The following is a 22,461-nucleotide window of genomic DNA, read 5'->3' as shown; positions in this document are numbered from 1 at the left end:
TGACACCCTTTCCCACTTTTCACACCTCTGAGGTGAAACCAAAGTTGGTACAACCAATTATAAAAAGAGCAATGCCCCCAAATTCCAGCTTTAGGTATATCTTAGATACTTGCTTATACCCCTCCTGTGAGAAAAGTAAAATTTAAAATTTAAATCAGTGATATTCACAATATTCAGACTCTAGAAGACCCCCAATATGTCTATCAGCATGGAAAATGAATGAATGAAAATAAATCATGAAGTATCATATACCAAATTACTGTACAGAAAGGAAAAATGAGTGCATCATAACTATATGAAAACAGCATGAATGAAACTTACAAATATTGAGTGATGTCATCAAGATGACAATTCTTGACCTTAGTCCCAGTTACAAGAACAACTGGGAATTATCCATAGTTGAGACACCACTGTGAAAATCCCAAAACCTGGGAATGAGGCTAAAGCAGCCTCCTGCACAGCAGAGACTGAGAAGGACCACATTAGAAGGGTTAAGAGGAGCAGCTACATACTGACCTCATCACCCTTTTCCCCAGGCCGGCACATTAAGAATGCCCTCCCAGGCCTATCATTTCTCTAGTGGGAAAAAGAGAGCCAGAGGTGAACATCAGGTTCTCCAGTTTTCCTGGACACTTTCTGGGAGGCTCACTTGGGTCTCACCGTACAGAGATCACTGAGGAGATTTACCACTGAGCATCACACTGGAACAGAGAAGGTGGGTGTTACTTAAAGCAACCAGCACTCAGATCATGGCAGACCACACCGTTAATTGTACTGGCATTGGAGCAGAGTTCCCAGTCAGTGGCTCTGCTCATCTGCAGAGCTGAGCTGGTGCTGTGTCTGGCCTGGGAGCTGGAGGGTACCTTCTGTCTGATTTGGGTCTCCAGTCAACAAGCTGTGCCCGGTGTGGAGCCCATTCTACAGCCTTGCTGCCCAGAGAAGCAAATGCAAATTACCGACCAACTGCTGAGTATAGCCTCCAGTCCTGCCCAATGGTGAAGTCTGGCCAGAGAACCCAGGAAGCCAATGAGGACACCCTGCAGCTGTATTTTCATCATTATCTTGTCAGAGATTCCAGCTGATAGATCTGCCCAGTTGTGGAGCTGAGCCATTGGCCCTATCTGACCAGTGACCTCGGTGGACAGCCTGCTTTATATGGGTCCCCAGCCAACAAGCTGTGCCAGCTATGAAGCTTTTTCTATAGCCCTACCTGGAGAGAGAAACAAATTTGCAGCCACACTCAACTGCTGAGTATAGTCTATGACTGACCTGATCAGGAAGCTTGGACTGGGAATCAAACCAACAGTCCTGTCCTACTGTTAAGTATAGTCTCTGGTCCCACATAACCAAGGAGCATGCACAGTGATCTTGGACAGCCTTGAAATCTGGCCTGTGGTACTGCTCACCAGCGGATCCTAGATTGTGACCTTGCCCAATTGCTGAACAAAGCCTATGGAGCCCAGCCATGACCCCACATAGTCATGGAACATACCTGGTGGCCCTGTCTGAAGACAGAACCCAGACAGTGACTCTGCCCAACTGTGGAACACAGTCTCTAGCTCCATGTAACCATCAGATATAGCTGGAGGCCCCCCCAAAAGTAGCCCAGCCTGTGACCTTACCCAACAATGAAACACAGCTAGCAGCTTACTAGATTGTAAGGGCCAGCCAGCCATCCTGCCCCCCATTTGAGACACAGTCATAGCCCCTGCATAATTTTAGAGTGCAACCTAGGCCTTATCTGACTCTTAGGCCTTTCTTGTGGCTCCACTGGAACACAGAGACCAGACGGTAACACCATTCCATTGGGGAGCTCAGCCCAAGGTCTCCCCCAAACAAAAGCAGTGGTACTTAGTCCCTAGTCCTACTCCAATTTGAAGTCCAAACACCTACTGGAACTACCCTGGTAAGGAACACAGCCTGTACTTCATCTGCGCAGAAGTGGTTACAGAACCCAGGTAATGCTCAAATGCAAGCTCAACTGGTAGGATAATCAAACCATAGAACACAGATAGCCACCCCTCTTCTCCCCTTGCCTCAGAGCACAAGCATTGGACCCACCCAAACCAAGACCCTGATAACAAGCATTGCCTGCCCATGGAAGTTACCACATAAATAATCCAGTACCTCAAGCTGATGGGGGAAGGTCTGTCCCTGCTAAAGTGAACCTATAAAGTCTAGGAGACTACTTACTGGAATGTGCAGGACCACGGAGAATCAGGTAACATAATACCACCAAAAGAAACTAATAGATCTCCAATAACTGACCCTAAAGAGGGATCTATGAACTATCTGACAAAGAATTTAGAATAAACTCTTTTAAAGAGGTTTAGCAAATTACAAGAACACCCAGACAACTAAATAAAATTATTTATACAATGCATGAACAAAATGTGCTTGTGATGGGTGTGCAGACAGTGAGTGCATGGAATGGGTGACCTCCTAAGATAAATATTCCTCCTATGTCAAGCATTTACTCCCTGGATGAGTCCATTGAGCTGCAACAAGAATCCAACCAGTTTCCTGCCCAGAAACCTTAAAATCGTCCAGCTTTCCAGAGACTCCTTTGCTTTTCAACTAGTCTTATCCAGGGAGGCATGTGTTTATTAACTGTCTAGCCAGGCACTCTGAAGTCCCACAATCTTCAAGCACAGTGTGAAAGCAGTGAGCACAAAGGGCTCGGCGAGTACCTATGTGTGTTTGTTCTTTGCTCCCAGAGCCATTGGACAGGGAACATTGAACCCATGTTCTGACACCAGAACTATTTAAAGATAAACTGGTGCATATTACAATTTTCAAGAGTTTATTAGAGCATATATCAATTTTAATTGGGCAGCACCATGCTAAAGGTGATGAGGAGGACTCCACAACCACGAGCTAAGGGAGAAGGTTTACATAGAAAAGACGTGTGGGAAAGAAGGGAATATTTGGTTGGCTATAGCTTAAGCTGTTGCCTAATTTACAAAAATTTAGTTGGCTATTTGTAGCTGTCTGTTCTTGAGTTTTATTTTCTGAGGTTCAAGTGCATTTTACTCTGGTTTAGGTTTTGATTTGCTTACAGGCTACCAAGATACTGGACCCACCTCAGTCTCATGACTTCTTTGATTACTTTGACATATATTTTAAAATAATTATAACCCCAATTAATTGAACTGGTAATAATTTGAAAATACGCAATGCTAAGTATGAAATGGATAACCCCCCCTTCCCTCTCTCATTCCACCAGTGGATTCTTATTCACCTGAAAAAGAAATAAGACACACAACCTGACATCTGGGGATTTATATGTGTGATTTCCTCTTTCACAGGGTGTGTGAAGAGAAGTAAGTCTTGCCCCGCTTTACTCCCCAGCAAACACACTCTACATGCATACAAACACAGCCAGAATGAAAATCCTGGCAGTTCATAGTCTCAAAACTTGATTTATCGTAACAAGAGCATTTTAGAAGACTCAAGTTTTTTACTTTGTGCCTATGAGCTAATAATTTTTTTATGACTGAAGCCTGCTAAAAGAAGTAGCCATGTCCTGTATAGTAAAGAGGTGAGCTTTTGGATAACGACCCTCTGTTATTTGCCACATTTATTCATCCCTTTATTGTTTATAATTAAGATGATATTGTAATATTTTAAAACTTTAAAATGAAATCTGTAAGATTATTCATCTATCTTTCCTTTCTTAGGTAGTGAATTAAAACAGGAGAATCAAGGGATTCTTAACTACTACATTCCCAGAGAAGACAATGGCTGGGGAAAGGTGATTGTAGCAACCATGCTCTTCTAATGTTACTTGTTAAGAAAGCACTAATGATGGGAAGTGTTTGGGACTGTCACACAGAATGGGAGCCTGATTTTGTAGAAGGAGCAGAGACTATAAGTTACTTTCCAATGGTTCCTAGAGTTTAATTGCTTCAAATTTCCATCTCCAAATCACAGTTTTTGTCCCCCTCAAGAAAATGGGAACAGAGAACTGCTTCCTCGCAGATTCTCAATGATCTTGTCATTTTCTCATCTCCCCTGTCTGTGCCTTTTGTTAATCAAACAATAACTTGGTAGGAGTTGGAGGAAGTGGTAGAGAGGCTCACTTGGGTTGGTTGCTGGAGGGGATGGCTGCAGTGGTAACTGTACTTTTTTACTGCTGTCATTGCTAAAGGTGTTTGGTATTCTGGAGGAAGTCAAAGAGAAATTCAGTTTAGAAGACTATTCCATCAGTCAGATAACGCTGGAACAAGTCTTCCTGAGCTTTGCTAGCCCAGAGAACAAAGGAGGTGACTGAAACAAAAAGGTGCAATGAAATTCACTTCTAACTAATGATACTATGTCTTCCTTAGTACTCTACTATCCTTGGATACATAGAGGGGCATTTCTGTGTCTATATCATTTCTGTGTGTATATCTTATTTATTTATGTAATAAAGAGTCCCCCAAAGGAGACCATATGTTAATTCTTTGAGATTTACAGGGATGGCATGTACAAATCTAAAGACACTTGGTAAAATTCCTGTTTTCAATGCTAGGAACGTGTCAGAGCAGCATTTATCAGGGTGGGGAAAAGGACTTATTTCTGAGTATTTTGAATGTTTGAACAGAAACATTCAGAAATGATCAAGCTGTCAGATGGGATAGCCTGAAGAGCAAAAGCTTTATGTTTTAGCAGCTGAATTATATGTAAGAGGATGGTAAGGCCTGAGGGACAAATTATCTTTCCCATGGATATCAATGAGCGTGCACACACACACACACACCAATTTTAAAACAAAAATTGTGAAAATCAATATCAACATTTATGTGGATAAGTTATTTCCAAAATTCGAAACAAGATTCTACATTTGTCTATAAGAGATCTTTGCACCAATAATATTTAGACTCCAAGAAGGGAAGAAAAAACGTTCTTTAAAAATAGTATGTTTACTTCTCTACTCTTGCCCAGTTCTCTGATTAAGAATGAATGGAGAAATAAGGTATGGAGGGAGACAGAGTTCTTGTGATCTTGTTTGGGCACATGGAGTCCCCCATAAAAACACATGAGAAATCTAATCACTGCTCTAGATTCATGTGCAGATAAACAGACAAGGAGAATGATCCTCCTGAAATTTCAAGATGGAAAGAGTCACTGAAGCTGTTCTATTTTGGGGTGGTTTGGGGGTGATGGTTTTTATATCCTCAATTGGATATTGTAATGAAGTGATATCCAGTTTTTAGCTGGTGTATAACTTTCTGTGGGTTCCAACCAATATTACCCATAGATCTCTGCCACCTGATTTCAGTGACTGCAAAATTTATTTCCCAGGCGGCCATCTCTAAAAAAGGAGAGGAAAGTCATTTTATTAATTTAAATTAATTTTATTAATTTTATTTATTTGCAGCTCATCATCAGTTGGTTTTATTAATGATCCTTTAAAAAATTCCTTTAGGTAGTTTTTTTCACTGTCCCTGTTTCTCACCCAATCTCTTATCTTCCAGCAAGAAACAACAACAAAAAAATGTGTACATTTCTCTAAACACTTTACATACATTGCATCATTTAATCCTACTACAAACCTCTGGGTTAGGCAGTGCTGCTATTATCCTCATAGTACATGGAGGCTCAGAGGGGTAAAGGAATTTACCCAGGGTGACCCTGCAAGCAAGCAGATATATCTGTCAGTATCCCCATTAGGAGCCAGGGAACAACACAGCAATTCGAACAGGGAAAGTTAAAAGAATTTATTAACTATAATATGGAGTTAACCATAAGAAAGTACAGAGAAGGCTCAAGAATACACTACAGCAGAGAGAAAATACGCAAGGAAGAAACAAACTTGGAAGAAGACTCCTCCCCAAGGCTGAGATTCATATCTTTTTGGAGAAGGTCAAGTTGGGAAATTCCTTGGCCTTGGGTCAAGGCATTTACACACCTGCGGAGCAAGCAGGAAGTGCCCCTATGGGGTACAGGCTGCCTAGGCCGGCCAACAGGGAACTGGCTGGACCTAGCAAGCAGGGAACTTTTCTGTGGTTGTTGACGGGCTGGTAGTAGGAAGGGGCACCTGCGAGAGTCACTGAGTATCCACTGTTAATGAGGGTGGGCCTGTAGGGTGAATGCTGCGAAATGTCCTCCACACCTGCTGCTGACAGCAGCAAGGTGATAGCAAGAAGAATCAGAGAAAACACCTGAACCTGGAACAGCAGCCCTTGGTCCTGCAGGGTCCCTCCAGCACCCGCTCCCAACAAAGCTTAACCTGATCCTTCAAGAGCCCAGCCCCATTTAGCGCTGAGGCCGGAACCCAATACCTGTTCAGAACCTGGGCTTCCAACCAGCAAGCTACAGTGGAGATGCCTGTTGGCGGGGAGGATGCGCCAAGAGAAGCGGCCATCAACGCCTTGTCGCAGCATGAGAAAGGTGGGGGGCTGAGGCCCACTGAGTGTCTGGTGGGTCAGGGCAGGGCACGCAGAGGACGCAGTGGGGAGAGGGGGGTTTCCATGCGTGGAGCGTCCACTGGCAAAGGTGGCGCATGCCACCTGGGCGAGGCGAGGGCTTCTCAGATGGGGTCGCTCCGCGTCTGATTTGAGGGGCCCCAGGAGCAGGGTTGCGGGCCCTGATGCCTGCACCTCCGCAAGTTTTCTGTTGATGCCCACAACCTTGGAGGGCGGCGGCCACTGAATCTCCTCCCACTTCCTGCCACCGGCTACTGGGTGACCGTGACACATGAGGGAGAGGGGAGTCCGCGACAGAGGGAAGGATGGTTGGGTCCTCCAGTGGGGTGCAGAGGCGAAGCGCCTGGGAGCAAGCGAAAGGGCCTGAAGTAGGGCCCTCATGGGCCTGGGGCCTGGGACAGCGTCCGAATTAAGAGTTTAGAGAGGCCTCGCACTCTGAGGGGTCCTGGGGAGGGTCCGGGTGCGCACGTGGGAGAGGGAGACCGGCTGGAAAGGCGGTGAAGCCCGAGTGCGCAAGGGCTGCAGGGAGTCAGGGGCGGGGTGGGGACTGGGCAAGTGCGCGCATGCGCGAGGAAGGCGGCGGGACACGCTCAAGCAGCCCGTGGCAGGGCGGTTGGGGCAGGCGTTGTGAGGAGGCTCGGCGCCGGTGACCCGAGTCCCTCTGAGGTGGAGGTGGAGGTGGAGGTGTGGCCTTGGCGGTTTCGAGGCCTGATCGGTGAGTGTGGGACCTGTCTACCCCTCTGTCTTCTCCCCAGATTCCCTCGGGGAGGCGGAAGGTGCTCCTGGGACTGCCCCTGGAGGCCGACCTGGCGACCCCACTCTGAGCGCAGAGCCCGAAAGTGTGAACAGCACGCAACACCCCAAACCCCCAAATACCCTGGAGCCCCCCACAACCCTCTGGATTCCCCTCCGAAATGATCCCCAAATCCCCTTGCGTGTAGTATACATAATATTTATACATAATATTACCTTATACCTCACTGTCGAATGTCAGGGGCCGCCACACCCAGTGCCGACCCTCCACCCCGTTTTGCTTTTCCCTCCCTGGACCTCACTCCCATCCTTTCCCTCTCCAGGTCCCCCTGCATTGGAGAATGCACCCAGGGCTCCCCAGGGGGGGAGAAAGTGTCCTTCCCCCTCAAAAACACCAAAACAAGCACAGGAAGTGAAAGCCACTTCTCTGGACCCCGAAACACACAGAGAAGCTAACCAGAGCAAATTAAACAAAATTTGCATTTTGGCTGTGCCAAGTATTTGAAAGCCAGGGCTCTGGAGGCACATGTTGTGGGTCTAGCTAGGCCTGGGGAATCCCAATTTATTTGCTGTGTGACTGTCCAGTCAGCTGGAGCTGCTGTAACAGAGTACTGCAGGCTGGGTGACTTGAACACAACCAGTGTACTACTGACAGTTCTGGAAACTGGGAAGTGTGTGATCAGCGCTCCACGCAGATTCAGTGTGTGGTGAGAGCCTGCTTTCTGGTTCAGACAGGCATCTTCTCACTGTGTCCAGGGCGGAGGGAGCAAGGGAGCTCTCAGGCTGTGTCAAAGGACACTAATGCCATTCATCAGGGCTCCATCCTCATGACCTAATCACACGCCACGTGTCCCTGATGGTGATACCATCACACTGGGGTTAGGATTTCAACATACCAATTTGGAGAGAAGAGGAAGACACAAACATTCAGATTATAGCAATGACCTAATAGTGTAAATTAGGTATCATCGTCTAAAAGAAACTGGATGCCACTTGTACCCATCTCTGAGGGTAATTTGAATATTTCAACTGATAGAACCTAGTAAATGTTCCATAAGTAGAGGAAGGGTATGGAAGTTAAGTGCTGCAGGAAGCTCAAGTGTCCCCATTCTCCTCTGCCAAAGCAGAAATTACATGAACTAAATTAAACAGCCAAGGAAGACTTTATGCAAGGCTCTAGGAACTGGGAAGAGAAGTCAGAACTCAGTCTGAGCTCAGTTCTACTGAAACAAAGGATGGGAAGGTGTCTGGAGGGCTGAATGAGACAGTGGGAATGTGCTGGAGGACTGTAAAGGGGAGGCTGACCAGTAAAACACACTTGAGTAACTTCCTGAAGTTTGTTCTGTGGTTCTCTGTGATTAGGCCGTGTGTGTTTTCTATTGGTGCCTGTTAGAAGCTAGCTCCTACACTCCTACAGAGACTGGAATGGGGTGCTATCTTCCTTTAGGATTGCATTTCAAAGGATGACTTCCAGGTCCTTCAGAGAGAGAGTTTGAGGTGGTAAAACAGGAAAGAGGCTTATAAAAAAGAGTTACATATGTTTTAAACAAAGAAAGGCTGTATAATGTTTTCTAAAGCAGACAGGCAGAGAAAAGGGTGGTCAGGACCTACAGCCAGGGTGAGTCATATGTATGGTATTAGTCCAGCTCAGAGGAACATTCAAGCCGTCTTGGTCACCTCATTTTATGCAAAGTAGGCAGAATATTTAAAAGGAAAGGTACATCTCTTTTTCCAGAATTAAGAAAGCTGCTGTGTTTCATTCAGAACAGCTCAGTGCTTTACAGAAAAGGAAAAGTGTGTGAGTATAAATCTCATTCTAAGAATTTAGGACTGTAGGCATTGTAATAGTTTAATTTTCTTTGACTCCTTTTATTATTATTATTATTATTATTATTTTAGAGTCCACACATCAATAGATTGCCTTAAATTTTTCAGACAGTCTAAGTTCATGTGCCTTCAACTTCCTCCTCCTTTCCCTCCCACCCGACTTTTGCATCCAAGTTTGGGATGGACAGGAGTGGGAACGCATTTAGTACTTAGGGTATTAAAAGTTCAGAAATAGTAGAAGTAAAACCAATCACTGAAGTAGTAATTACTGAAAGTTTTGTGCATACACCAAAAAGACAGTTCATGAACTGGGAGCACTCAAAGCAAAACATGGAATGATTGGATATATTGTCATAAAGCAGCTAATAGCATGAGAAGGCAGTGACTGTGTATTCCTCATAGTGATTTGTTATGATATTAGAATATTTTAAATGATAGAGACTGGCTAGTGGTTATAGTAATTTTGGGAAAACAGTTTTAAGTTTTGCTCATGATTTCCATAAGCCAGAAGTGACTGAGGTTGAGTTAGCCTAGCTAAATTAAGCTTTGTATATTTAAACTGGTTTTGTCTATTCAGGGAATTTTCAAGGCTGGTCTCTGATTGTTTTATTTTTCATTTTAACAAGGGACGGGATATTGAGGGTAAGGTGGTTTCCTTGCTAGGCTCTTTTGGAGTCAGACCTCTCCAGCCCTAAGAGTCTCCCATGTCTATCTGGAGAATAGTGAAGGAGATAGGATGACAGGACCCTAAGAAACTGCTTTTCCTTTTTGTGCATAACTTCATATCTGTTGTTTTTATCCTAGAAAGGATAAAGGGAGAGAACCGGCCTCAGCCTCTTTAGTCCTTGAGACCAAAAAAAAAAAAAGAAAAAAGAAAAAGAAAAAGAAAGAAAAAGGAAAAAAAAATTGGGGGATGAAACACTAAGTATTGAAACAAAAACATATAGTTGATATTTCAAGTTATTAATCACTATAAGAGCATGAGAAAAAAAGTTAGGTATTTTATTGTCTTTGGTGCAATTGTAAATTGTTGAGAGTTGTTTGATTACTGATTCACTTTCATTGCTGGCAATGGGTTCAAATTGGTTCTGTCTTTTTCTTGAATCAGCTTGGGAGGTTATACATTTCTAGGTATTTATCCCTTTCTTTTAGGTTGTCCAGATTGTTGGCATATAATTTTTCTTAATATCTTCTTATAATTCTTTTTATTTTTGTAGTGTCAGTTGTTATTTCTCTCTTATAATTTTATTTATTTGGGGCCATTTTCTTATCTTATTGATAATTCTGGCTAGATGTTTATCAATTTTGTTCACAAATTAAACTAGATGGATACTTAGATACCTAGAAATAAACCTAACCAAATGGGTGAAAGACCTGTATTCTGAAAACTACAAAATACTAATGAAAGAATTGAAGAGAACATAAAGACATTGCACTCTCATGGATTGGAAGAACAAATATTGTTATAATGTCCATACTACCAAAAGCAATCTATAGATTTAATATAATCCCTTTCAGATGCCAACAGGATTTTTTACAGAACTAGACCAAAAAGCCAAACAGCCAAAGAAATTTTGAAAAAGAAAAGCAAAGTTGGAGATACTACAGTTCCAGACTTCCAGTTATATTGCAAAGCTATCATAAAACAGTATGTTACTGGCACAAAAATAGACACATAGATCAATGGAACAAAATAGAAAACCCAGAAAGAAGCCCACCACTGTATGGTGAATTAATCTTTGAAACAGGAGAGTAGACTATTCAATGGGAAAAAGACAGTCTCTTCAACAAATGGTGTTGGAAAAACTAGTCAACAACATGTAAAAGAATGAGACTGGAACATGGTTTTTCACCATACACAAAAATAAATTCAAAATCAATTAAAGATCTAAACATGAGACCTGAAACCATAAATTTCCTAGAAGAGAACACAGACAGTAAGATATCTGCCAGGAACATTTTTGTAGATGTGTCTCCTCAGGCAAGTAAAATAAAAACAAAAATAAACTATTAGGAGAATAGGTGGTATTTCTTCTTTGAAAGTTTGGTAGAATTCCCCAGGGAATCCATCAGGTCCTGGGCCCTTGTTTTTTGGGAGGTTTTTGATCGCTGCTTCAATCTTGTTACTAGATATTGGTATATTCAGGTTGTCGGTTTCTTCCTGGTTCAAATTTGGGAGTTAATAGTTTTCCAGGAATGCATCCATTTCATCTAGGTTGCTTAGCTTATTGGCATATAACTGTTGATAATAACTTCTGATGATTGTTTCTACTTCCTTGGTGTTCGTTGTGATCTCTCCCTTTTTATTCATAATTTTATTAATTTGGGCTTTCTCTCTTTTCTTTTGGATTAGTGTGGCCAATGGTTTATCAATCTTATTGATTCCTCCAAAAAACCAGCTTCTAGTTTCATTGATACGTTTACTGTATCTCTGGTTTCTACCTCATTGATCTCAGCTCTAATCTTGATTATTTCCCTTCTTATGTGTGGAGTTGGTTTGATTTGTTGTTGATTCTCCAGTTCTTTAAGGTGTAGAGACAGCTGGTGTGTTCTGGATTTTTCAATTTTTTTGAGGGAGGCTTGGATGGCTATGTATTTCCCCCTTAGGACCACCTTTGCTGTATCCCATAGGTTTTGGACCAAAATGTTTTCATTCTCAATGACTTCCATGAATTGTTTCAGTTCTTCTTTGATCTCCTGGTTGATCCAAGCATTCTTAAGCAAGATGTTCAGCAGAAGGAAAACTCCCAGACTCTTTCTATGAAGCCAGCATTACCCTGATCCCCAAACCAGGCAAAGACCCTACCAAAAAGGAGAATTTCAGACCAATATCACTGATGAATATGGATGCTAAGATTATCAACAAGATCCTAGAAAATAGGATCCAACAATACATGAAAAAGATTATGCACCATGACCAGGTGGGATTCATCCCTGGGTTATAAGGATGGTTCAACATTCGCAAATCAATCAATGTGATAGAACATATCAATAAGAGAAGAGAGAAGAATTACATGGTCCTCTCAAGTGATGCAGAAAAAGCATTTGACAAAATCCAGCATCCATTCCTGATTAAATAAAACTCTTTAAAGTGTAGGGATAGAGGAAACATTCCTGAACTTCATAAAATCTATCTATGAAAGACCCACAGCAAATATCATCCTCAGTGGGAAAAAGCTCACAGCCTTCCCGTTGAGATCAGATACATGATAAGGATGCCCACTCTCACCACTCTTGTTCAACATAGTATTAGAAGTCCTAGCAACAGCAATAAGACAACAAAGAGAGATAAAAGGTATCCAAATTGGCAATGAAGAAGTCAAACTCTCTCTCTTTGCAGATGACATGATTCTTTATATGGAAAACCCAAAAGACTCCACCCCCAAACTACTAGAACTCATACAGCAATTCAGTAACATGGCAGGATGCAAAGTCAATGTACAGAAATCAGTGGCTTACTTATACACTAACAATGAAAATACAGAAAGGGAAATTAGAGAATCAATTCCATTTACTATAGCACCAAGAACCATAAGATACCTGGGACTAAACCTAACCAAAGAGGTAAAGGATCTGTACTTGAGGAATTAGAGAACACTCATGAAAGAAATCGAAGAAGACACAAAAAGATGGAAGACCATTCCTTGCTCTTGGATCGGAAGAATAAACATTGTGAAAATGTCTATACTGCCTAGAGCAATCTATACTTTCAATGCCATTCCAATCAAAGTTCCACTGGTATTTTTCAAAGAGCTAGAGCAGCAGATAATCCAAAAATTTGTATAGAATCAGAAGAGACCCTGAATCGCTAAGGAAATGTTGATAAAAATGAAACTGGGGACATCACATTATACCTGATTTCAAGCTTTACTACAAAGCCATGATCACCAAGACAGCATGGTACTGGCATAAAAACAGACACATAGACCAGTGGAACAGAGTAGAGAGCCCAGATATCAACTCTATGGGCAAATAATCTTTGACAAAACAGGAAAAAATATACAGTGGAAAAAAGACAAGTCTCTTCAATAAATGGTGCTGGGAAAACTGGACCTCAGGGAGATTCAAATTAAAACCACATTGTGGGACACATGGGTGGCTCAGTTGGTTAAGCAGCTGCCTTTGGCTCAGGTCATGATCCCAGAGTCCTGGGATCGAGTCCCACATCGGGCTCCTTGCTTGGCGGGGAGCCGGCTTCTCCCTCTGCCTCTGCCTGCCACTCTATCTGCCTGTGCTTGCTCTCGCTTCTCTCTCTATGACAAATAAATAAATAAAATCTTAAAAATAAAATAAAATAAAACCACATTGCGATATCACCTTACACCAGTTAGAATGGCCAAAATTAACAAAACAGGAAACAACATGTGTTAGAGAGGATGGGGAGAAAGGGGAACCCTCTTACACTGTTGGTGGAATGCAAGTTGGGGGAGCCTCTTCGGAGAACAGTGTGGAGATTCCTCAAGAAATTAAAAATAGAACTTCACTATGACCTTGCAATTGCACTCCTGGGTATTTACCCCAAAGATACAGATGTCGTGAAAAGAAGGGCCATCTGTACCCCAATGTTTATAGCAGCAATGGCCACGGTTGCCCAACTATGGAAAGAACCAAGATGCCCTTCAACGGACGAATGGTTAAGGAAGATGTGGTCCATATACACTATGGAGTATTATGCCTCCATCAGAAAGGACAAATACCCAACTTTTGTAGCAACATGGATGGGACTCGAAGAGATTATGCTGAGTGAAATAAGTCAAGCAGAGAGAGTCAATTATCATATGGTTTCACTTATTTGTGGAGCATAACAAATATCATGGAGGACGAGGGGTGTTAGAGAGGAGAAGGGAGTTGGGGTAAATTGGAAGGGGAGGTGATCATGAGAGACTATGGACTCTGAAAAACAATATAAGGGGTTTGAAGTGGCAGGGGGTGGGAGGTTGGGGTACCAGGTGGTGGGTACTATAGAGGGCATGGATTGCATGGAGCACTGGGTTTGGTGAAAAAATAATACTGTTTTTCTGAAAATAAATAAATCAATTTAATTTAAAAAAACTGGACAGCTATATGTAGAAGAATGAAAGTCAACCATTCTCTTACACCGTACACAAAGATAAAGTCAAAATGGATAAATGACTTCAACGTGAGACAGGAATTCATCAGAATCCTAGAGGAGAACATAGGCAGTAATCTCTTCGATATCAGCCACAGCAACTTCTTTCAAGATATGTCTCCAAAGGCAATGGAAACAAAAGCAAAAATGAACTTTTGGGACTTCATCAAGATCAGAAGCTTCTGCACAGCAAAGGAAACAGTCAACAAAACAAAGAGGCAACCCACCGAATGGGAGAAGGTATTTGCAAATGACAGTATAGACAAAAGGTTGATATCCAGGATCTATAAAGAACTTCTCAAAGTCAACACACACAAAACAGATAATCATATCAAAAAATGGGCAGATGATATGAACAGACACTTCTCCAATGAAGACATACAAATGGCTATCAGACACATGAAAAAATGCTCATCATCACTAGCCATTAGGGAGATTCAAATTAAAACCACATTGAGATACCACCTTACACCAGTTAGAATGGCCAAAGTTAGCAAGACAGGAAACAACATGTGTTGGAGGGGATGTGGGAACGGGGAACCCTCTTACACTGTTGGTGGGAATGCAAGTTGGTGCAGCCACTTTGGAGAACAGTGTGGAGATTCCTCACGAAACTAAAAGTAGAGCTTCCCTATGACCCTGCAATTGCACTACTAGGTATTTACCCCAAAGATAAAGATGTAGTGAAAAGAAGGGCCATCTGTACCCCAATGTTTATAGCAGCAACTGCCACGGTCGCCAAACTGTGGAAAGAGCCAAGATGCCCTTCAATGGGCGAATGGATAAGGAAGATGTGGTCCATATACACTATGGAGTATTATGCCTCCATCAGAAAGGATGAATACTCAGCTTTTGTAGCAACATGGACGGCACTGGAAGAGATTATGCTGAGTGAAATAAGTCAAGCAGAGAGAGTCAATTATCATGTGGCTTCACTTATTTGTGGAGCATAACAAATATCATGGAGGACAAGGGGAGTTAGAGAGGAGAAGGGTGTTGAGGGAAATTGGAAGGGGAGGTGAACCATAAGAGACTATGGACTCGGAAAAACAATCTGAGGGTTTTGAAGGGGTGGGGGGTGGGAGGTTGGGGGAACCAGATGGTGGGTATTAGAGAGGGAATGGATTGCATGGAGCCCTGGGTGTAGTGCAAAAACAATGAATACTGTTATGCCTAAAATAAATTTAAAAAATGAAAAAAATAAACTATTAGGACTACATCAAAATATAAAGCTTCTGCACAGTGAAGGAAACAACAAAACTAAAAGTAATTTATGGGATGGGAGAGCATATTTGTAAATGGAAAATCCAGTAAAGGGTTAGTATTCAAAATATATAAAGAACCGATACAACTTGATGCCCCCAAAAACAAATAATCCAATTGAAATATGGGCAGAAGTCATGAGCAGACATTTCTCCAGAGAAGACATCTTGTTCACCAACAAACACATGAAAAGATGCTCAACATCACTCATCATCAGGAAAATGCAAATCAAAACTAGGATCAGATATCACCTCACACCTGAAGGGCTAAAACAACCACACAAGAAACACTAGGTATTGGTGAGAAGGTGGAAAAAGATGACTCCTCTTTCACATTAGAGGGAATGTAAAGCTGTGCAGCCACACTGGAAAAGAGTATGGAGGTGACTCAAAAATTTAAAAATAGATCTATCCTTTGATCCATTAATTGCACTACTAAGCATTTACCCAGAAACATAAGAGTGCTAATTCAAATGGATACATGTACCCCCATGTTTATAGCAGCAATATCTATAATAGCCAAACTATAGAAAGAGCCGAAATGTCCATCAACTGATGAATGGATAAAGAAGTGGTATGTACACACACACACACACAGAGAAATATTACTTACCCATAAAGAATGAAATCTAGTCATTTGCAATGATACAGTTGGAGCTAGAGAGTATTATGCTAAGTGAAATAAGTCAGAGAAAGACAAATACCATATCTATTTGAGAGAGAGCATACAGGGGGAGGAGCAGAGGGAAAGGTACAAGCAGACTCCATGCTAAGCCCAACCCAGGACTCAATTCTCAGGACCCTGAGATCATGACTCAGGCCAAAACCAAGAGTTGGATGCTCAACTGATTGAACCACCCAGGCATCCTCACTCATGTGTGTAATTTAAGAACAAACAAGCAAAGGGGAAAAGAGAGGCAAACCAAGAAACAGACTCTTATCTATGGAGAACAAACTGAGGGTTCCTGGAGGGGAAGTGGATGGGGGGATGGGTTAAATAGGTGATGGGGATTAAGGAGTGCAATTGTTGTGATGTGTTGTATACAATTGTTGAATCACTATATTGTACAACTGAAACTAATATTACACTATGTGTTAACTAACTGGAATTTAAATTAAAACTTAAAAAAAAATAAAAATGGAATTACCTTAATGATCCAGTAATTCAACTACTGGGTATTTATTCAAAGAAAATGAAAACATTAATTCGAAAAGGTATATGCACCCATGCAGCATTATTTACCATGGCCACCTTATGGGAGCAGTCCAAGTATCCACTGATAGGCGAAAGGATAAATAAGATGTGAGATATATATATATATATATATATATACACATGATGGAATATTATATCATATAGATAAATATATGATGGAATATTACTCAGCCATAGAAAAGAATTAAAATCTGGCCATCTGCAGTGACATGGATAGAGCTAAATAGTATAATGCTAAGTGTAGTCAGTCCGTCAGGAAAATACCAGATGATTCACTCATATGTGGAATTTAAGAAACAAAACGAATGAATAAAGAAAGAAAGAGATCAACTAAAAAAGACTCTTGACTATAGAGAACAAACTGGTGGTTACCAGAGGGGAGGTGCGTGGGGAGTGGTGAAAAAGATAATGGGGGTTAAGAGCACACTTATAACAAGCACTGAGTAATGTATACAATTGCTGAATCACTATATTGTACACCTGAAACTAAAATAACACTGATAATTGAACTGGAATTTTAAAAAAATAAGTAACAATTTAGAAAAACTGCTGAGGTTTTCCAAAGTGTTTGCATCATTTTGTACTCCCACCAGTAATTTATGAGACATGTTGCCTTGCATCACCTCGAATATTATGTGTTGTCAGTCATTTTAGTGTGTATGTTGAGGTATCCCATTTTGGTTTTATTTGTACTTCACTGATGACTTAAGAGAAGTTTTTCCTGTGCTTTTTTGTTAATATTTTCCTTCTTTAAGAGCAGTTTTAGTTCCCAGCAAACGAGGAAAGGTGTAGCTGTTTCCTGTACACCGATAACCCATGTGCATGTGTGGCTTCTCTCATACCACTCCCTCACAGGGTGTAATGTTTGTTAAAATTGATGACTCTTATACTTACCTACACATCGTTATCATTCAAAGTCCATGGTTTACATTAGGGTTCAGTTTTGCTGACACATTCTGTGGGTTTGGACAAATATCTAATGACATGTATCCACTGGTGTAGTGTCTATATAAAACAATTTCACTGCCCTAAAAATTCCCTCAGCTCCATCTATTCATTCCTGTTCCCTCTACCCCCAAGGCCTAGGAACCACTGATCTTTTTATACTGTGCCCATAGTGGTGCTTTTCTTGAATGTCATATTGTTGGAATCATAGAATGTAGCCTTTCTAGATTGGCTTCTGTCATTTAGCATTAAGCACTTAAGGTTTTTCCATGTCTTTTCATGGCTTGATGCCTCATTTCTTTTTAGCACTGAATAATATTTTGTTGTCTGGGTGTACTATAGTATATTTATCCATTCATCTACTGAAAGATATCTTGGTTGCTTATAAGTTTTGGAAATTATGGGTAAAGCTTCTATAAGCATCCCTGTGAAAGTTTTTATAGGGACATACGTTTTTCAACTACTTTGTGTAAATACCAAGGACTGTAATTGCTGGACTGTATGGTAAGAGTATGTTGAGTTTTATAGAAAACTGCCCAATTCTTTTCCATTCAAAAGTGGTTACATATTTTGCATTTCCACCAGCAATGAATGAGAGTTTCTTTTGCTCTATATACTTGTCACATTTGGTATCATTAGTATTACAGATTTTGGCTCTGATAGATGTGCAGTAGTATCTCATTGTCATTTTAATTTACATTTACTGAATGATATATGCTATGGAACATTTTTTCATATGCTTATTTGTCATCTGTATGCCTTCTATGGTGAGCTGTACGTTAAAGACTTTGGTCCATTTTAAAATCAGTTTTCTGTGCTACTTGGTAATATATACATCTTCCCCTCTCCAGATTTAATATATAATTGGCATAAAACATTGTATAAGTTTAAGGTGTACAGTCTGATGATTTGACATATGTTTATATTGTAAATGATTACCACAATAAACTTAGTTAACACATATATCACCTCACATAGTTTTTTTGTGTGTGTTGTGAGAACTTTTAGATTTATTTTCTTAGCAACTTTCAAATATGTAATACAATATTAAGAACCACAGTCACCATGCTGTACCATATATCCCCAGAATTTACTCATAACTGGAAGTTTTTGCTTTTTGACTGTTTTCACCTATTTCATTCACTCCCATCCCTTGTCTAAGCACTCACCAATCATACAGTATTTGTACCTCTGTCTCTTATTTATTTTACTTACCGTAATGCCTTCGAGTGCATATTTTTTATATTGTTATTGTATTTCCTTTTTATGGTTGAATAATATTCTATTGCATATACATACCATACTTTCTCTCTCTCTCTCTCTTTTCTTTTTTTTTTTGAAGATAGAGTGTTTTTATTTTTATGTATCATATTGTCTATATCCACTCATCTGTTGTTAGACACTTAGGTTGTTTCCATGGCTTTTGCGAATCTTGCTGCTATGAACATGGCAGTATAGATGTGTTTCTGAAATAGTGATTTCATTTCCTTTGGATAAATACCCAAAAGTGATATTGTAGTGTCATATGGCAGATCAGTTTTTGATTATTTGAGAAATTGCCAGACTGTATTCCATAGTGGCTGAACCAGTTTGCCTCCTTGCATGGATAGGGTCATAGGATAGGCTCCACGGCCAGTAGGCCTCATTGGCTTAGGATCCGAATCAGATAGAACTGTTTACTCGGCTTTCTGGCCAGATGGGGCCACCTGCTCAGGTCAGCCTGGTTCTGGGGTTTTCATAGTGCTGTCTTGACTATGGATAGTTACTAGCTGGTCTTTTTGGAGGACAAATGATGCTGGGAATGACTTAGGTCACTGTCTTGATGCTCTCTCATATATATTATTTTAATTAAATGTCTTTCTAAATCTAAAGTCTTTACAATTTTTAAAGTTTGGTTGTCATATTTTTAAAAGATTTTTTAAAAATTTATTTATTTGACACAGAGAGAGAGAGCACAAGTAGGCAGAGAGGCGGGCAGAGAGAGGGGTGAAGCAGGCTCCCTGCAAAGCAGAGAGCCCAATGCAGGGCTGGATCCCAGGGCCCTGAGATGATGACCTGAGCCGAAGGCAGAGGCTTTAACCCACTGAGCCACCCAGGTGCCCCAGGTTGTCATATTTTTATTTATATTTTTATTATTGCTCATAGCAATGCTTTATATATTCTGTATATTCTGGATATGTCTTTTGTTAGGTAAATGTGTTAGAAAGTTTTTTTCCTCTTCTTTGGCTCTCCTTATTTTCACAGTGGTATTTTTTGATTAGCAGAAATTTAATTTAATTTAATTTAAATTTTGATGAAGCCCTCTTTTACAGCTTGTAATTTTTTCATTCACTTTAGGAAATTTCTGTGTCCAAGGCCACAGAGATATTCTCCTATCTGTTTTCTTATATTTTATAGTTTAGCTTTTATGCTTAGGTCTAGGAGCCCTTCTTCCTTCACACTTTGAGATCCTAATCTAATGTCTTTTTGTGGAGTTTCTAAACCTTCCATGCTTTTTTGCCTTGAAAATGGTAAGCGTTGTTATTTTAAATTTTAGTACAGATAACTTCACCCCAGATGTAAGGAGTGCCAGATATTGTACACAGAAAATTGCTTGGAGGAATAGCTAACTCTACAGGATATTTTTTTTCCAGAAAGGATTTATTTTCTTATACCAGGTACCTGTAGGCCTTTGTAATATGGGATACCTTCATCTGGTATCAAAGATTGAAATTTTAAATTGCCCTGCAGTTCCTGGGAAAGCCAGTCTCCTTCGCTAACATCATTATTTATAAGGTGAGGTCCTAAAATAATGTCTCCCCTTCCAGGGACTGAATTTTATCTCTCTCCCTGGTAGCTGCAAGAATTGAAGTCAAGTTTTCAAGATCACACAGATATTAGTAGAGCTGGGAATCAACCTAGACAGTCCAACTTCAGCTCCTGGGTTATTAATAGCCCGCTATGCCACCATACCATGAAGGAAGGGTTTAATTTGTTACGTTTCCCATTATATACCTACACTTAACATGTCACTTAATATTCAGCAAATATTTGTGAAGTATAAGAATGAATCTGTTCCCATTAGTAATATTATTAATGGAGGTACTTTCAACCGTGGTAATTGCTGAGTGGCATTTTGGGATTGTAGCTGTGATGTGATTTTACATACCATTTTTTTTAAAGATTTTATTTATTTATTTGAGAGAGAGACAGTGAGAGAGAACATGAGCGAGGAGAAGGTCAGAGGGAGAAGCAGACTCCACATGGAGCTGGGAGCCTGATGTGGGACTCGATTCCGGGACTCCAGGATCATGACCTGAGCCGAAGGCAGTCGTCCAACCAACTTAGCCACCCAGGCGCCCCTTTACATACCATTTTTAAAAAGATTTTTATTTATTTATTTGACAGAGATCACAAGCAGGCAGAGAGGCAGGCAGAGGGAGAGGAAGGGGGGAAGCAGGCTCCCTGCTGAGCAGAGAGCCTGATGTGGGGCTTGACCCCAGGACCCTGGGATCATGACCTGAGCTGAAGGCAGAGGCTTTAACCTACTGAGCCACCAAGGCGTCCCTCCATTAAGTGCTCGGTGCTCGATCCCAGGACCCCAGTCTCACAACCCGAGCAGAAGGTAGAGAAGCCTTAACCCCCCAAGCCACCCAGGAGCCCCTGCATACCATTTTTCTTTTTGCTGATGGTGCTGATTTTGGGGTGTTATTTCTTAATTAGTGTTTTGGTAATAATTGGGAAAAGTACTGGTCAAATTTACCTGGAAACTTGTATCAATAACTTACTGAACTTTGTTTTGTGCTTGAAATTTTATAAATATTAGAAACTCAGAAGTTACTGAGTAAGGATGTAGGGCTAAAAAGCTTCTCAAATATTTCAAATGTTTATTGTTTCTTTTTGTCATCCTTTAAGCTTGACTAGAAAATGAAACAATTCGAATTTAAGTAATTTGTTTGTCTAAAATTTATATTTTGTTATATAATCTTAATTCCTTTTTTGTAAAATCTTTACTCCCTTTATAGAGTTGAAAAATGGATTTCTTATGGTTTTACAAATTTATGGCTCTTCTGTGGAAGAATTTTATTTTAAAGGTAAGTTGAGCTATCTATAGGATTTTTGCAATATCTAAGACACCATAATGGGAAAATTCTTACAACCTGATCACTGCATTTCAGTTTATATTGTTGTATTTTTGTCAGTTCTATGGCTGGAGGTATTTCTTCCAAATACGAAGAGTCCTCATAGCAGAATGACACGTAGAAAGGAAAGGAAAAAATGGTCCAGGAAATTACTGCTATTATAGAGTGAAGCTGTTCTTTTTTTTTTTGGCAGCTATGTATCTTCTTTTAAGAAGTGTCTCTTAGTATAAAACAATTAGGCATTTGCAGAGGTAGTGAACTCATAGGACTTTAACATAATCTTTTTTTTTTTTTTCCCATCTCCTAGAGACGGCAATTGGTGGCATTAATTGTGGAAATCATTCTAACATTGCTATTTGCTAGCACACTTTTGTTAACACGCAAGTCATTGATTATAAAGAAGTCTGGGCCGTTCAATTACTCTCTTCAGCCTGTTGATGAGTTGCCTGCATTACTTGAAATGGCCATCACTTTTCCTGGTCAGTGGGAATTGGCTTTCGTGCCTTCCAAAAGTGTTGTGGTGAAGAACATCATTGAACTGGTGAAAAGGGATTTACACTATAATTTCTCAGGTTAGAAATTAAAGTTTTTTGAAAAAAATATATTATTTTACATTTTAAATTGGGTTTCATTGAAGACACATGTATAATCTTTTAACTAGACATTAATCTCCCAAGTAAAATATTGTAGGATATATCCTTATAACCAGATAGTAACCTCCTAGGTATAATATTATACATTATTATACTTGAGAGTTAAATTCATATAAAATATTTTCTCCTAGAGCCCAAAACACATAGTAATATTTAAAAATTAG

At 40.5% G+C, this 22,461-nt stretch overlaps 3 protein-coding genes across 9 annotated transcripts in view; all 3 read left to right on the top strand.

Annotated features, from left to right (window-relative positions):
* Positions 1–4,420, top strand: part of LOC309854549 (phospholipid-transporting ATPase ABCA3-like) — a 143,346-nt gene extending 138,926 nt beyond the window's left edge. For both annotated transcript variants that reach the window (XM_082713833.1, XM_082713832.1), the window contains 2 exons: positions 3,681–3,754; positions 4,151–4,420. In XM_082713833.1, the coding sequence (XP_082569959.1) occupies positions 3,681–3,754; positions 4,151–4,273 (197 nt within the window). In that variant the 3' untranslated portion in view covers positions 4,274–4,420. The remainder of the gene's footprint in view (positions 1–3,680; positions 3,755–4,150) is intronic.
* A 2,554-nt stretch (positions 4,421–6,974) lies between these two features.
* LOC309854548 (phospholipid-transporting ATPase ABCA3-like) overlaps positions 6,975–22,461 on the top strand; it is a 294,363-nt gene continuing 278,876 nt past the window's right edge. For all 6 annotated transcript variants that reach the window (XM_082713827.1, XM_082713826.1, XM_082713828.1 and 3 more), the window contains exon 1: positions 6,975–7,082. The gene's annotated coding sequence lies outside the window, so the exon portion shown is untranslated. The remainder of the gene's footprint in view (positions 7,083–22,461) is intronic.
* Positions 7,042–22,461, top strand: part of LOC309854547 (phospholipid-transporting ATPase ABCA3-like) — a 123,338-nt gene continuing 107,918 nt past the window's right edge. Inside the window, exons 1-3 of the mRNA XM_082713824.1 lie at positions 7,042–7,125; positions 21,528–21,596; positions 21,952–22,216. Of these exons, the coding sequence (XP_082569950.1) occupies positions 21,537–21,596; positions 21,952–22,216 (325 nt within the window). The 5' untranslated portion in view covers positions 7,042–7,125; positions 21,528–21,536. The remainder of the gene's footprint in view (positions 7,126–21,527; positions 21,597–21,951; positions 22,217–22,461) is intronic.

The sequence above is a fragment of the Mustela nivalis genome (genome assembly GCF_964662115.1).
Source record: "Mustela nivalis genome assembly, chromosome: 19".
Classification (NCBI taxonomy): Eukaryota; Metazoa; Chordata; class Mammalia; order Carnivora; family Mustelidae; genus Mustela; species Mustela nivalis.
This window is presented reverse-complemented; position numbering and strand designations above follow the sequence as displayed.